The sequence below is a fragment of the Geotrypetes seraphini genome, chromosome 5, assembly GCF_902459505.1.
Source record: "Geotrypetes seraphini chromosome 5, aGeoSer1.1, whole genome shotgun sequence".
Taxonomy (NCBI): Eukaryota; Metazoa; Chordata; class Amphibia; order Gymnophiona; family Dermophiidae; genus Geotrypetes; species Geotrypetes seraphini.
Window position 1 is genome coordinate 94,293,742 of NC_047088.1, and position 16,917 is coordinate 94,310,658.

General features: G+C 42.3%; 1 protein-coding gene across 6 annotated transcripts in view; it reads left to right on the plus strand.

Moving 5' to 3' along the window:
• Positions 1 to 16,917, plus strand: part of LOC117360441 (large neutral amino acids transporter small subunit 4-like) — a 64,767-nt gene that overhangs the window by 15,447 nt on the left and 32,403 nt on the right. For 3 of the 6 annotated variants that reach the window (XR_004539410.1, XM_033944188.1, XM_033944189.1), the window contains exons 2-8: positions 670 to 850; positions 4,846 to 4,935; positions 5,328 to 5,550; positions 7,681 to 7,736; positions 9,535 to 9,611; positions 13,540 to 13,632; positions 15,610 to 15,743. Coding sequence is in view for 5 of the 6 variants with exons in the window: in XM_033944188.1 (XP_033800079.1) it covers positions 679 to 850; positions 4,846 to 4,935; positions 5,328 to 5,550; positions 7,681 to 7,736; positions 9,535 to 9,611; positions 13,540 to 13,632; positions 15,610 to 15,743 (845 nt within the window). In the remaining variant the exon portion in view is untranslated. Of the gene's footprint in view, positions 1 to 669; positions 851 to 4,845; positions 4,936 to 5,299; positions 5,551 to 7,680; positions 7,741 to 9,534; positions 9,612 to 13,539; positions 13,633 to 15,609; positions 15,744 to 16,917 lie in introns of those variants that run through there. The other 3 variants (XM_033944190.1, XM_033944191.1, XM_033944192.1) reach the window with 3 other exon arrangements.

Genomic DNA, 16,917 nt, shown 5'->3' on the forward strand with positions numbered 1-16,917 from the left:
CAGAGAGGGATCCAAACACTGGGCAGGGTGGATAAGCTAAACTGAACAAAGGGAGGGCTAGCACAAAGCTATATAGGGCTACCAACAAATACACAGAGGAGGCTCTCCAAAGGCTTTTCTCTGAGCTCTGAGAAAGCAAATCTTCTTTGGGCTTGTCAGATAAAACCACCAATGTGTAGCTGACTTATCCTGCTTATTCATGGAGATGCAGGAGTTATAAGTTTCCCCTCAATCAGCACTATAAAAATTATAAAAATTTCTAAGTGTAGTACATAATAAAATTAGGGGAAGCCAGACAATTAAGATACGATCAAAACAAACTAAAAATAATATACAAACAGAAACGTGGTAAAAATGGGTAGAACTACAATGGTTTAAGGAAAGATAACAATGATGGTAAAAATAAAAGGGTCAGGGCACAGCAGGGACAAAATCTTTTGAGAGTAAGGGAGGAGGATTAAGGAATAAACATTGTTCTGTTTAGCTAAGCTTAGACTAATGATTTTAAGTTTCAAGCGCATCCTTAAAGAGAAAGGTTTTCAAGGAACTCTTAAATCTATCTAGTAAGGATACTTCTCTAAGATGGGCTGGGAGTGAGTTCCATAATTGGAGGGCAGTGATTGAGAAAATTTCATTACTTCTAGTGCCAATGATTTTTGTTTCTGTTAGGTGGTAACTATGGCATCCAGCAGTATCTGTCAGCCTGGTCTTGCTCCCAGTCGCCGATGGTGGCTTATCAGCACTGCTCTTACAGAGACCCTTCTCTTCTCTGGGGTGTTGCTGGGATGGAATTCCCTTCTACCGATACTGAAGTCCCAGGGGATCTACTCTCACTTATGTGACACCTCAGGTGAATGAGATTCTCTCTCTGTCTTCCTCTTTTCTCCACTGATTCTTCCTTTTCACAAATGTCACACTTTCATGCCTCTTTTCTTATCTCTCTCCTTTCAGATCTACCCACTGAAAAATCATTATTTTACACACAGGACAGAGTAGGAGCTGCAGACTAAGGCCTGGATTACGTAGATAAACTGTGCATTTGAACAGTGCGCTAAGCTTTACTGGACAATGTTCTAACACATACATAGGGTCACCAGATGTCCGGGTTTCTTTGGGCATGTCTTCTTTTTGAGGGCTCCATCGGGCATCTGGGGGGCTTTTTATTTTTCTGCTTATGGCCAGATTTTGTCAACTGCAAGAAGAAATACACACGGGGCCACTCAGCTGAAGCTCATGCTGTGACTGTTGGCTGTGCTGGTCCAATACCCCAGAGCAAGAATCAACATCAGAGGGGGCAGAGGACTGGCACAACCAACAGCATGTCCCTGAGCAAAGCGAACCCTTGTCAGAAGCAGCAGCAGGAGGGAACAGAAGCCGAAGAGATAATATGGGAGGGGGGAGGGGGAAGGGGAAAGGGGGTGGTAAGAACAACTGGATTGAAGAGTAGGAAGAACGGAGAGATGCTGGATGGAATGATAGGGGGAGAGAGGGGTTCATACTAAATGGAAGGATGGGAGAGAAAAATGAGACCCTGGATAAAAAAGGGATAGAGGGGAGACACTAGATGGAAGGACGGGGAGAGTGAGAGGGTAATGCTAAAAGGAAGGATGGGGGAAAGAAAAAGGGGACCCTGAATGGAAAAGGGATAGAATGGGGACCTGGATGGAAGGATGGAGAGAGAGGGGGATGCTGGATGAAAGGATGAGGGAGAGGGAAAGGAGATGTGCTAAATTGAAGGTGAGGAGAGAAAAAGGTGAGATATTGGATAGAAAATGAAGATGCTGGATGTAAGGATGTGGAGAGAAGAGAGATGCTTGATTGAAAGATGGGGGAGGAGGTATGCTAATTGAAAGGATAAGGAGAGAAAAAGGGGACATGCTGGATGGAAAAGGCATAGAGGGATGCTAGATGGAAGGGTGGGGAGAGACAGAGGGGAGATGCTGGAAGGAAGGAAGGAGACATTTTAGAGAGAGAGGGTCAACATACTAGATGGAAGTGGGAAGAGAGAGAGAAGGACATGTTGAATGGAAGGGAATAGAGGACAGAGTTAGTGAGAGACTGGGGAACATGAAAAAAAGGAATGAGAAGTGTGGCGTGAGAGAAAAAAGATAGAAAAATATAGTTAGACAGTAAAAAGAGAGACATTTATTTATTTAATTTTCTATACTGTTCTCCCAGGGGAGACTATATAGCAAAAATGAATGAAGAGAAGGAGAAAAATAAATTGAAGAATGCTGGGAGGGAAAAATAACAATGTTAGAGATGGATATAGTAGTGGAGGATATGAAGAAAACAGGAGGTGAAAGAAAAATGACAAATAGATACAATAACCTGGCATAAGAATGGAGACAATAGAGGAAAACAGAAAGCAGAAAGCAGAGATTGAGTTCAACATGATTAGAAAAATTAGTTGGCTAGAAAAAGAATTGTATTTTTAAATTTGAATAAATGTAGAACCCCTAGTGGTGATGTGATGCAATTACATTACAATTTAATTATCACAATTAAATGTATGAGATGTTATAATCACGATCAGAAGTTTGAATAGGTTTCTCCTTCAATTTACACCAACACAGAGGTTAAACATTTAAATATTTGCATTTATTTGTAGCAACTAAAAAAAAAAAAAAAACCAATAGAGGATGAAAGAAAACTAAATAAGTATGTCCAACAATTGTTGTTATCAGATTTGTTTATACAAGGTAAATTAAATTTAAATATAAATGAATAGCAAAGCTAATTTACCATTCACATGTGATCAAGTTTACATTGATGACAACATTATAGTTAGTGATAATATTCAAACCTCAAACAAACATGACATGCCTTTCAGCTTAATACCAACTTTATTCTAAGATATCCAAAACCACATTTGATTAGGTGACTCTTAAAACCAAAAAGTGTTTCTCAGTCCCAAAGTTCAATAAAATACAAAAAAAATGTATATACATGTGCACACAAAAATAAAGTTCCTGTAATCACTAGTATCACCGCTTTCGTGCGCTGAGTACTGCTGAGTCATTTTCCCATCTCCTGTTTGGAACCAGCAGCTCCTTTGAAGATCAGGATAGCAGCAGCCATCCAATCTGTAAGCAAATGAAAGGGAGCAAACCCCTAATCTCCCTAGATGAATGCAGGCTAAAGTCAATATTTTCTTAGACTATGGGCTAGATTCACTAAGCCCACAGATCAAGTCCCAACCACTTTGCGACCACTTAACAACCCGATTTCCCTCCGACCCGATTCACTAACCTCTGTGCCGATCATCCTCCAATCCGAACTGATCCGTGCATGCAAATGAGGAGAAATGGCATGTAAAGTAGGCAGGCAGTGATTCATTAACAAAAAACTGGAACACCAAGTGGGCTGGCCGATCAACAAACAAGCTACTGCTGGGGACCAGTCGCTCACGTCGTTTCCAACTGCATCTCCTGCTCTATGCCCCGACTTTTCTGCTCTCTGCCCCGATCGCCGCTCTGCTTCTGCTCCGACTCTCCTTCTCTCTGCCCCAATCACCGCCCTGCTTCTGGCCCAACTCTCCTGGCCTTCCCCCACAGTGCGTGTCCGTGATTTTAACCCACAGGTTTAAAGCAGGTTAAAATCACAGGCTCGCTATAAAAAGTTTAAAAAAAAAGTAAAGTAAAAAAAAAAAGGTTGCTGCTCTGTAAGCATGCGCAGACCATCTACAGTTTCTGTGGTTCCCAGTATGCTATTACAGCACTATAAACCTTCATTATATAACTACCTTGAGTTTTTCAGCCCCTCCCCCCAAATCCCCTCATAGTTTTCCACAGCATCTTTAGCCCTGGCCAGCCTAGGGTTATGTGTCCTGCAATCAACTTGTATCCTCTCATGACAACACACAGCACTGCATTATTCAAGGTATTTCTAACCAAGACTACTCAGGAACCACTGGACTTACAAGTAGGCTGCTGTATGCCATTAGACAGCTGGGAAAAAAAGACCCGCTCTCGATTCATAGAACTATCTTGAACTTACGGGCTTTCAAGTTTGCACTGCTTAATTTATATGGTTTAAGCACACTACTGAATTCTAGATATTCAATTTGTTAGTGTGTAGCTGGGGATGTTCAGTCAGTTCATGGGAACGTTTTTTGACAGAAGTCACAAGTTCACCAGGGCTTATCAAGCATAAAACACCATACTGTACTATCCCCTAGATAAGAAAATTTTTTTTATGTATACTGTATATGTAAAATTTTTATTGAAAATTTCTAATAAATATTAATTCAGAAGTGCAAAAACTAAGAATAATAAAGTGCCCAAAGTGTCAAGTGCAAAATTGCATTGTTCAAGAATTCAAAAACACAATTAAGTGTAAAATCACTAGTTAATGAGCCTCGTGATAGCAGAGCGTCACATTCATCCAATTAACTATAACTGCCATCTAGAAGGACTTATCTCTGAAACTGCCAACATCCATCTATTCATTCAGGGAGTGCCAACTGATCGCCCTACAGAGCCCCGTTTCGTATCCTTCATCAGGGGCAAACTCAGGGACATCTCCCAACAAATGTTGTATCAAATACTGCTCCTCTCCAGCGCGGCCATTAGACAGCCCCATACTTCGACACTTTAATGGTACATAGGTCATATGCAAAGGGTTATTGTTTTCAATAGAACATTGGTTATGTTAGATTCAGAATTCTGGAGCATACTAGGGTCCGAGCTCCTAGATCCACTGTGGGAAGGGCTGGATTTTTCTGGATTTTTGAGGGATTGTTATCCCCCATTTTCAGCAGCTGTCTTTAATGGGGTAAACAGAAGGACAGACAGACACATACCCAAATGTACCCACTCTTTAACATTTTTCTCTTTCTCACAGCTTCCAATTTTAGCATGGTAGAGCGAAGTCTGGACCTCTTGCCACATCTGCAGGCACACAACTCAGGCATGTGGGAAGAAGATGAAGATGGTACGTGACTGAATTACTGGATGAGGGGTCAGATTTAGACAGGCTGGGTCCTAGGGCAGAAATTTTGGAGGGCGCTCTAAAGTCCACTAGTAGGCTGTGCCTCCTTCTGCTCCATAAAGACTTGGGGCCTCCTGTGACATGGGGCCTAGAACAGTTGGTCTGATGCACCCTCTAATGCTAACCATGAATGGTGGTGCCAGGGTCAAATCTTTTCCAGGCAATAGAGTAATTCAATTCTCGTTCTTCTCCTTGCCTCTCTAAAAATATGACCTCAGATCTTCTTCCAGTCCCCCTACATCTTCTGTGGGCATGGGAATGGAAAACTGGGTCACCTTTCTGCCACAGTTTTCACTCATTCTACTAGCTCTGTGTTTGTTCTCTGATTTTCCTAGTTCTCCACATCCAGCTCATGCTGAGTATTCCCACCACTACAGCTCAGACACCAGAGCCAAGAGGAAAGAGAAGCCAGGAGCACCATGGAGCTGAATGCAAGCAGCAGGATGACATCCTGAACCTGGCATTCACCCTCGGTTCCTTCTTCTTGGGGTTTACCCTGCTTCCACTGCAGATGCTCCTGGACACCGTTCATCCAAGGCAGCTTCGGCAGATAGGCAGGTGAGACATTGAAGGTCTCTCCCACCCTAAGAGGCAGTAAAAATAGCAGAGGAGATATAGATTTCATGCAACAGTTAAAAGGAATCTCAACAGGAGCTAGACCTCATAGTCTTGATTCTGTCCCTAATTAAGAGACCCTTTTTCTAAAGGGTGTTAAGTAGGGTTGCTAGATTTCCTCTTAAAAAAAAAAGAGGACACCTGGCCCTGCCCTGTTTTGCCCCCAGAACTACCCCATTCCGTCCCTAGCCCCACCCCCAGCTGAATCTCCTATCTCCTTCTCCAAGGTCTGGAGGGCCTCTGCACATGCATGGATGTCGACATGATGACATCACGTAAATGCGCTCACATGTGACATCATCGCACTGACGTCTGCACATGTGCAGAGAGCTTCCACATGTGGCCCTAAGCTGGAGACTTCCAAAACCTGGACAAACTACCAGGTTTTAGAAATCCCTCTGGGCACACTAAAAAGAGGACATGTCCGGGTTTTCCCAGATGTCTGGTAAACCTAATGTTAAGCCTTTAGGCCCCGATTCTGCAAAGCGCATCCCAATTGTAGGCAGCTGTAGGGCCTTAATGTATAGAAATAGGCTAAAATGCAACTGTGTTATGAGGTTTTGCAATAGTTTCCTTGTTTCCACACATTTAAAATGCATGCTACCACAATTTTCAGATTTTTCCTGCTGGGAGTATAGTACGAGCAGAGATGATCATGGAAACACTAACCAGCTAGTTCATTACACTTATCATGCGCTAACTGGCTAATGCAGATTTAACACAGGATCTATTAACTCTCAGCAGATACCATGCACTAATGGGACACATGACCTGCAATAAAAATAGTGGGCTTGCTCCCAAAAGGTGCTGTGTGAAATCGGCAGCTACCATGCAGTAAAATCCTTCATTATGACATAGTTTTAATCCCAATACACCAGGAGATTAAAAGTTTGGGAATGTTGTTAGACTCCTCCCTAACTTTTCGGGGACATATTGCTTCGGTGGTCAGGACAGTCTTTTTTAAGATCCGCCTGGTGTTGAGACTGTGTAAGTTGCTTTCCCCCAGAAAATTTTCAGCAAGTTATGTAGTGCCCCATTTGGATTATTCTAATGTTCTTTTTTGAGGTCTTCCAAAAAAGGCATTGCGAGCATTGAAGGTTGCGCAAAATGCTGCAGTTAGGGTGATCGATGGCATTCCCCGTACTGAGCATGTAACTCCTTTGTTGGTCAAGCTGCGTTGGCTTCCAGTTCTATGGAGAGTCCACTTTAAAATCCTGGTGTTGGTATTTAAGGCCGTTCAGAATATGTTGTCTGAAGTAGTGGGTACCCTAATTAGACTATGTGCTCTCTCCCACACATTGCGGACAGTGTTGCAGCATTTGTTGGAACTGCCCCGCTTGTGGTCTATTGCAAAAACCACAATTCGCTCTAAGGTTGCAGAACGCCCTTCCAGATGCGTTACGTCCGATTCCTTTGTTTCTTTCTTTTTGTAAGGCTTTGAAAGCTTTTTTTTTTTTCCAGGAAGCTTTTGTTAATTTATGAAGGGTAAGGCGTATTTGCTGTATTTTTGATCATGTTTTATGTACATTGTTCTTTTATCATGTGTAGTTGTTTGTTTTAATGCTTTTGTATGTATAGTGCTTCCCCAAAATTCGCGGGGGTTCCGTTCCAGGAACACCTGCGAATTTTGAAAAACCGTGAATTGTGGTTTTGAGTCTGTGAAAAGGCAGGAGAGGACAGCTGGGGCACTGGCAGGTGCAGTAAATCATACCTAGTATGCTCCGGGGGGGGGGGGGGGGGGGGGGGACGGGAGGGGAGAGGAGGAGGAATCAGCTGTGCAGAAGTCTGATTGGCTGACCAGGGGGATGAGGAGGAGAAATCAGCTGTGCAGAAGGCTGATTCACACTCATTCCCTGTATTTTCTGACCGGAAGAGGCAATCAGAAAATACAGCGAATAACTGAGTCTGCGAATCGCGAATTCATGTGGAAACACTGTATTTTGTAACTTGCATAGATTTTTGTGATATGTGGGCTATAAATGTTTTAAATAAATACATAGTAGCTTTAAATTATAGCTCATTTTAGTAAAAAGGCCTCTAAATTTAATGTCTCTTTCTCTTTCTCTCCTATAGTGTCTCCTTCTCCCTCTCCTGTCTGCTCCTGGCCTATGTCTGCAGCAACTCTGCACGTAAGTAAGTCAGCCAGCCAGAACAACCTTCTCTTTTGTTAGGACAGAGTGACAGGCCTGATGGCTATAGCTGAAACTCATGCATGTGATGTTGTCATAAACAAACAAAAGCAGGTTAGATGAATGCATAACCAGTATCTCAAGGCTACTGAGGAAGGCACTTTGAGGGCCGGGGAGGGGGGGGGTAGGCAAGAGTGGACTAGGGGTGGAGCTCCATAGGATTTGCTCCTGAGTCTGGGATTTTACTTAACGATTTAGATGAAGAAATGGGCATGCTACTCTACCACAGTTGCACTGGAGTGTAAGGATTTACAATTTAGAGTAAAATCCACATTTTGTAGAATAAGTAAAATGGAACGTATGATTTCTATACAGCAGGGACATTATAGGAAATTTAAGGATGTTTGGAAGCTACTGACAAAATTCTATAAGGAATGGTTATGGATTTTACCCTTTGAACATACACGTCCAGGGTGGGGAAATACTTTTCATTTAATTATGGTTGAGTGCAATTGTTGGGTATATAGAAGGGGGGGGGGGAAGGATGCATGTATTTGTTATGAAATATAATTTGATTGAATTTAAACACTGTTAAAGTGTAAAATGTCTATATAATATGTTGCACTTATTTTTAGCTTTAAAATGAATAAAGATATTTTTTTAAAAAGACTAAGTAATACTGTAAATAAGTATAGTTCTTATGAATTGTTATTCTTATTATTTCTCCTATATCTACAAAGTATTACAGGCCCAAGAAGGAAAAAAAATACTTCTTCCTGTCACTGCCAGCCCTATCTTTTTTTATCATTCTCTAGATGTTATTTATATTATTTTTTTACATTTTATATCTTATGTCTATAGTCTATATTTATAGTTAGATTTTAGTTTGGTTTATATATGGTTTGAGAGGGGCTGTGTGGATAGGTATAGGGTGAATGTGATATGAGATTAGTTCAAGAGGATGCATTGTAACACCATGTCAACAGCCCATGTAATTAGCTTTGCTTTGTTACAGCATTACAGAAGCCCATACTTTGTGACACCATTGGAAGGCTAATGTAAACCGCTCAGATTTGACTGTTCCAGTTATTAGTAGCGGTATACAGGATAAGCTTAAATAAACAATAAACATCTTGAGCTCCCAGCCAATCCTTTTTCTCTGGTTCTAGATTCTCTTTCTGCTTCTAGATCACCTCTTGAAATTCCAAGCAATCCTCTCTCATTCCAGATGATAGATTGAGGTTTCTTTCTGCAGTTCTAGATGACATCTCAAGATCCTACTCATTCTTCTTTCTCTGATTTATATCACTTCATGCGGTCCCAGCCAATCCTCTCTCTCTTGTTGTTCTACAGAGAGTTTGTGGTAAGAGCTGATAGTGTAGCTGCTTTTAAGAAAGGTCTGGACAATTTCCTGGAGGAAAAGTCCACAGTCTGTTATTGAGAAAGATGTGGGGGAAGCCACTGCTTGCCCTGGATTGGTAGCATGGAATGTTGCTACTCTTTGGGTTCCGGAATCCTGATACTCTTTTAGATTCTGGAAATCTTGCTACTATTTGGGGATTCCGCATGGAATGTTGTTACTCCTTGGATTTTGACCAGGTACTAGTGATCTGGATTGGCCACCGTGAGAACGGGCTACTGGCCTTGATGGACCATTGGTCTGACCCAGTAAGGCTATTCTTATGCTCTTATGACCTATCAGGATCCCCTTTTAGATGGCATCTTGAGGTTGCTGCAAGCCCCCTTGTTCTTTCTGCACATTCTCCTCTTCCACATAACGACTCTGCTTTCCTTTCAGGCCTTTCATTCTTCCTGATGTTTTCAATGATGCTGAGCGGTATAGGCGGAGCCTGCATTATGTTCACCACGCTAACAGTGAGTATACCTGCTATTTCCCCCACTCCCTCCACCTGCAAACATACCCTCCCACTGCTAGAAAGAAATGACAGCAGGTATGTATGAGAAAATGCTCATAGTAAAGAGCGTAGGACTGCTCTCCTCTTCCCTATGAAATCCCACCTCCACACTTATCTCCACGACTTTCTCTGCTACAACTTGTCTTTTCTATAGTGTAACTAGATGTCTGCAGTGCTGTACACATTATATGCAGGCACTTTCTCTATCTCTAATGGGTTCACAATGGAAGATGTTTTTTGCACCTGGGGCAAAGGAGGGTTAAGTGAGTTGCAGTGGGGATTGAACTCAGTTCTCCAGGATCTCAATCACTGCACTATTAGTCTACCCCTCCTTCTAACTCTGTAACCTCTCAATGATGTAATAGGCAAGGTAAGACCCCCCCCCCCTCTTTGATTCCTTATACCACACCCTCTCTGGGGTGATGCAATATAGTGCACTCAGGCTCTGCACAGAATTAGCTCAGCTGCAGCATACAATTTTGAGCTTAGCAAAACTTAGCACCATCTTCTACACACATTTTCTTCTGCTTACGTAAAGCAGGAAGGAGTTTTGTGCACAAGCTAACCCTGTGCAAAATTTGCCTTAGACCAGTGGCTCTCAGCCAGTTGGGTCTTCAGGATATCGGCAATGAATTTGCATGACATGATTTGTACACTGAAGGTAGTACATGTAAATTTGACTCATGCATATGCATTGAAGAACAAATACAACAAACTATTGGGAAAATCAGGTCTTATCAGCTTCTATATACAGGTTGGGGCTCATAATCAGAACAGAAATATGTCTAAAATCCTGCCTAAATTAGCACTTGGATGACCTTAAAGACAGGTTGTCCAAGTGCCGATAATCAAAACGGGTTTTAGACGTATCTAAAAACAGCTTAGGCCTATTCAGGGCCACTGTATGCCCAGAGCAGAAAAGGGGCATTTTAGGAGGAGTGGTGAAGGTGGGATGTGGACTGACCTAGACTTAGTCATATTGCAAGTATAACCAAAAGTTTAATGAGACTGCCTAGACAAAACTTATTCTTAGTGACTTAGGCGATCTAAAAACTGGTCTAAATGCCCAGAAGTTATCCAAAGCGACCAGATAACCACTGCAAACACAAAGTATAGACCCCCCACACACACTCCCCCAGTGATCACTGACACCTCCCCCCCCCCCCCCACACACATGCACACACTGCCATAAAAAAATTGGAATACAAATTTACATGCCTGCCTCCAGAACATCAGCACCTGGCATAGGAAAGCCTTGTAGAGGTACATAGAGGTGGCTTAAGTAGTCTGGGGGGTGGGCTAGTGAACCATAAAGAGGAGGGCCCAGGCCCATAAACCATTCTAACCACTGCATTCATGGTGAAACATGTGCACCCACCAAAACCCTATTGTACTGCCATATAGGTGGCACCTACAGTCATAAGGGCTATTGAGGTGGTAGATACGTAGGTCTAGTAGGTTTTGGGAGTGTTTTGGTGGGCTCACCATGACCTATAAGGGAGTTGTGGGGAAATGTGGATGTGGCACCCTTTTTGTAAAGTTTGCAGCAGTGCTGTGTAAGGTACCCCACTACTCTGTTGACATGTCTGGGTATCCAGTCCATCACTTTGCTGATCCCTCCCATGTCTAAAAGGTCTTGCTCTAGCTGTTTTTGTCTTGGAAAATTTTTTGGACGGCTTAGCGGTCTGGATTATCAAACAGCTGGATGTACAAGTAGACGATTCTTGATAAAAAAAATATTTTGGACGTATTTTTCGAGAATGGACTTTGGACATGTTCAACTTTGGGTGACTAGTGACTTAAGCCCAAAATGGACGTAGACGTATTTTTTGATTATGCCCTTCTACATTACTATAACTTTCTTTTAAAAAAGCTATATAGAAAATATTATCATTTATTTAACAAATCTTTGTACATAATCATTGCACTATACTCTAAATAATTCTAATAGCCACTTAACTCCATTATAAATACTTTTCTATAGAATTAGAATCCCCTTGCTAATTATAGTGACTAAAATAAATGTCCTGTGAGATGTTCAATTCTCACAGTATTTCCAACCACAACCTTCTTTGTGTCTCCTTGAATTCAATTTTCTTGTTTGCTGTGAAATGTAGTTGACAGCTGGCGATCTTGTTTCCAAAATCCACTGATGGCAAAATGAATGCTTCATTGTTTCAGTTAACTTGTAACTATCCAGCTCAACACAAGACTGTGTTTCACCATCTAGGCATCATCAGGAGCTGAGATCAAAAGGAGACTCTAAATACAGTCACACCTTGGTTTGTGAGCATAATTCGTTCCAGAAGCATGCTTGTAATCCAAAGCACTCGTATACCAAAGTGAATTTCCCCTTAGGAAATAATGGAAGCTCAGACGAATCGTTCCACAACCCAAAAACTTTAATACAAAATACTATACGTATTTGTATTGTATGACCTCACTCATTTAGAACAGTCACTACACTCCTGCAGCATCGGAGGGAGAAGAACCATTGGCTCAGTACTGTATGTACTTGTATTGCAAGACATTGCTTGTATATTTCTATACCGTTCTCCCAGGAGAGTTCAGAACGGTGTACATGAGTTTTTTCAGGTACTCAAGCATTTTTCCCTGTCTGTCCAGGTGGGTTCACAATCTGTCTAATGTACCTGGGGCAATGGGGGGATTAAGTGACTTGTCCAGGGTCACAAGGAGCAGCGTGGGTATGAACCCACAATCCCAGGGTGCTGAGGCTGTAGCTTTAACCACTGCTTGTCTTGTAAAACACTTACAAACAAAGATACTTGCAATCCAAAGTTTTACTGGACTCTCAAATACAGTAATGCATCATTATGAAAATAAACAGATGCCAAAGGCAGAATTCAGATCACCATACTCTATCACACTATTCCTTTTGTTCTTTGCTCTGACAACTAGGTGTCTCATTAAGGTATTTCAGAGTATTTAGAGCTGTGTCTCGCAAACTTTCCGGCTGGCAGCACACTAAATCCAATGCCCCGGCCGGAAGGCACCCAGAAATGTGTGCACCTCGACACAATGACATCATGTGCATGCCATCTGGCCATGACCTGCTTCAGTGGAGGGATTCGGGAGGTGCGGGGAGAGGAGAGACGCCGGCCAGGAGAGTCATCAGCATTGGCTGGACTCTCCTCCTCGCCAGTGTGTCGCGGCATACCTGAAATCTCAGAAGGCACACGGTTTGTGATAAACTGATTTAGAGTCTTCTTTTGATCTCAACTCCTGATGAAGCCTAGATGGGTTTGAGCAGAAAAAATTGTATCGGCAAACATTTGTTCATATGTCAGACCAGTGCTTCTCAACTCAGTCCTTGAGGCACACCACAATGAATATGCAGGAGATAGATTTGCATGCACTGCTTCCTTGGTATGTAGATCTATCTCATGCATTTTCTTTGTGGAAATCCTGAAAACCTGATGGGACTAGGTGTGCCTCAAGGACTCGGATGAGAAGCACTGCTATCCTGCACCTAAGTATCAGCTTTGCAAAAATTTTATGCACAGAATAGCATTCCAGCCCAGGTGCAGAATTGGGCCAATACGTTTTTCTGCTCAGATATGCACACAGCACTAGCTGCCCTTAGCACAGAATATTGTGTGCATGCGTCCAGTGCACTCTCCCTGGTCAGTGCAAATGCCTTAGTTACATATAATTTGTATACTGTGTCAGTGAGCAAAATCTGGACATTGGGCTTGCATTGGTGCATGGCTCTAATGCAAGCTTTCTGCATTGGCCCCTTAGTCCCTGCACTGAGACTGCAAATTATTGGGCTAAACACCTTCTAACCTCGGCACTACAGCTTGTTGGGGCTGAAACAATTTTAAAAAAATTAATGACTTGTGTGGCACTTCTTTTTCTTCCTACAGTTGCCAGTGCTCCTGGGGAATCCAGGGCCCCTTTATACTGCTCTGGTATTGGGCTGTTTTTCTGCCTCAGCCACCGTATTCACCCTTATGAGGGTAAGTACTTAATGAAGGCAAGAGAAAAGTAGACACATGGGTTTCCCTGAGGGCAGATAAGCAGGGGAAAAAAATAATGTTTACTGTGAGCAGTAATGGTCACATTTTTCTCAATGCAGCCCAAGATCCCCAGTTGTTTTCAAATACACAACATCCATCACTGCCAAGATGCATTTTCATACTCCCTTCTTTCTTACCTCTTTTGTTCTAAATAATCTTTGTTGTCAATCCTTGTTTCCTATGTCTTGTGTCTTAGTTTTGTATCTTTCTATTAGTAGGGGGAGGGGGTGACATTTTGGTCCCACTTTCCTGGACACCAGACTCACGAGAGGGTTTCTCAGAAGAGTCACAGGGAAAATTTGCCAGCTACCACAGTACCAGGAACTGAGTGCTGGGTGGAGGGGAGTTTTCTCCTGAGATGTGTCCCAAAACTCAGGGAGATTCCTGCTGACCAACAACCTCGATTTTCTGAGTCTGGATGGTTGCGGTGGGGGTGGAAGCAAGGAAAAAGGTGGGGAGGGCAAGGAAATCTATTTAAAGTTTTTCTCTGTCCTCTCTGTTCCATGCACCTGTTGGGTCTAAAATCCCAGGATGCCTTGCATAAATTTTTCAGCCTGTTGGTTACTGTACAACCCCTTCAATGCACTCTGGTATACAGTACACAGGTGGCAGTAGGGATTAAAGGCCCAGTGTGACAATGCATATGTGCATAGATTGTCTTCATGATCAGATAATTTGTAGGTATCCAGCAGTCAGCAAAATTAGATCTAGAAAATTATTACATTTCTCCTTCCGTATTCGCTATGATAGGGGATTAACAGAACTGCAAATACAGAAAAACCGTGAATAACTTTTTCATATGTTTTCTATTAAAAATCATTGTGAATATGGTGAAACCGTGAATAACATGGTGGGAGACCTGGCCTATTCCTGAAAGAGAGGCAAAACATGGTGAAGAAAGTGCCAGGAATCAGCGATTTTCTCTGTAAACGCTTGGAATCAGTGAATTCTCTATGCAAGTTGATGTAATTTGGGGGGAGGAGCCAGCAAGCTAAAAAATGTGAATAATCGAAACCGCGATTGCTGAAACCGCAAATATGGAGGGAGAAGTGTAATGCCATCTTTTCTAATCTGAGCAGCAATGATGTGGCATGATTTGTCATCTTCAGTTAAAATGCAGAGAAATTATTGTATTTTTAGGGAGGCAGTGAAAACTTCTCTGCTTCATAAATATGTGTTTGTTCAAGGAGGTTTTGTAGGAATTTATCCAATGTAAGGGCAGTGTAATTAATCATTATTAATTTGTCTATTTTAATTCCTTGAGACTGTCCAAGTGGTTTTTGTCTGTTATCCACAAAGAACCTAAACAGGTAATTGCAGTTTACAAGTACAGTAAAACCTTGGATTGTGAGCATAATTTGTTTCGGAAACATGCTTGTAATCCAAAACATTTGTATATCAAATCGAATTTCCTCATAAGAAATAATGGAAACTCAGATGATTCATTCCACAACCCCAAAACTTTAATTCAAAATTCTGTAATGTACAGAACAGTCACTACACTCTCTCAGCGTCAGAGAAAGAAGAGCCATTGGTTCAGTTGTGATGATGTGACGCGCGTATACTTTACGTACTCGAATTGCAAGACCTCGCTCGTTTATCAAGTTAAAATTTAATAAAACATTTTTGCTCATCTTGCAAAACACTCATACACCAAGTTACTCGCAATCCAAGGATTTACAAGTAATGTAATGTAAAGTGTCCCCATTGCCCCTATGGTTCCAAGTTTACATGGAGCATTGACTCCATTCACTATCCCTTTATTTTTCTTTCTTTGATTTTCCTGCTTTATGCATTACAGTGCTGAGGATTTCCATAAAAATTGAATACAAGTATATGTATGTCCTGTACATACATGAATCTTGGTGGCTTTGATGGAATGGGATTCATCATTGTTCTCATTTGCTCATTGACCAGGTGATGTACTCTGCAGGGGTCTCATTTCTTAGCATCGTCTTGGCTTATGGAGGTCTTTCCTGCCTAATGTTCATCAACTGCTTTTTTTGCTGGTCCATACAGCCGTGTAATGCAGGCACAGAGGGAAGCTACAGGTAAGGAGATGCATCGTATTATACAGATTACTTTACAGCCTCCCTACCTCCATAAAAGGGCCCAGTATTTAAAGGATTTCTGTTCATAACCTTGGCTCTCTTTTACTAAGCCACGATAGAGATTTTTACCATGGCCCGGAGTACTAAATGCTCTGACACTCATAGGAATGCATGTCGGTAAGAAAAATCTCAGGCAAGAGTACAGGATGTCCGGGGCAGTACTTGGAGACACAAAGGTGCCTACAATGGCTAGGAAAGGGACTTGGGAGTTCTGATCGACAAGTCGATGAAGCTGTCCACACAATGTGCGGCGGCGGCGAAAAGGGCGAACAGAATGCTAGGAATGATTAAGAAGGGGATCACAAACAGGTCGGAGAAGGTTATCATGCCGCTGTACCGGGCCATGGTGCGCCCTCACCTGGAGTAATGCGTCCAGCACTGGTCGCCGTACATGAAGAAGGACATATTAATACTCGAAAGGGTCCAGAGAAGAGCGACTAAGATGGTTAAGGGGTTGGAGGAGCTGCTGTACGGTGACATGTTAGAGAAACTGGGCCTCTTCTCCCTAGAACAGAGGAGATTGAGAGGGGACATGATCGAAACATTCAAGATACTGAAGGGGATAGACTTAGTAGATAAGGACAGGTTGTTCACCCTCTCCAAGGTAGGGAGAACAAGAGGGCACTCTTTAAAGTTGAAAGGGGATAGATTCCTTACAAACGCAAGGAAGTTCTTCTTTACCCAGAGAGCGGTGGAAAACTGGAATGCTCTCCCGGAGGCTATCATAGGAGAAAACAATCTACAGGGATTCAAGACAAAGTTAGACAAGTTCCTATTGAACAAGGTTGTATGCTAGTAAGGCTAGTCTCAGTTAGGGCATTGGTCTTTGACCAAAAGGGCCGCCGCGTGAGAGGACTGCTGGGCACGATGGACCACTGGTCTGATCCAGCAGCGGCATCTCTTATGTTCTTATGTTCAGCATAGGAACATTTAGCGCGCCAGACTGTAGTAGAAACTTCTACCATGGCTTAGTAAAAGGGGGGGGTTGAGTATTATGCTCCTAAATCGGCCTCTTTGAAAATTTACTAGAGCAGAACACCTAAATTTAGGCTCAAAATTTCACTAAACTCCTAAATCTAACAGCATAAAAAGTAGGTGAGAACATGGATGGATT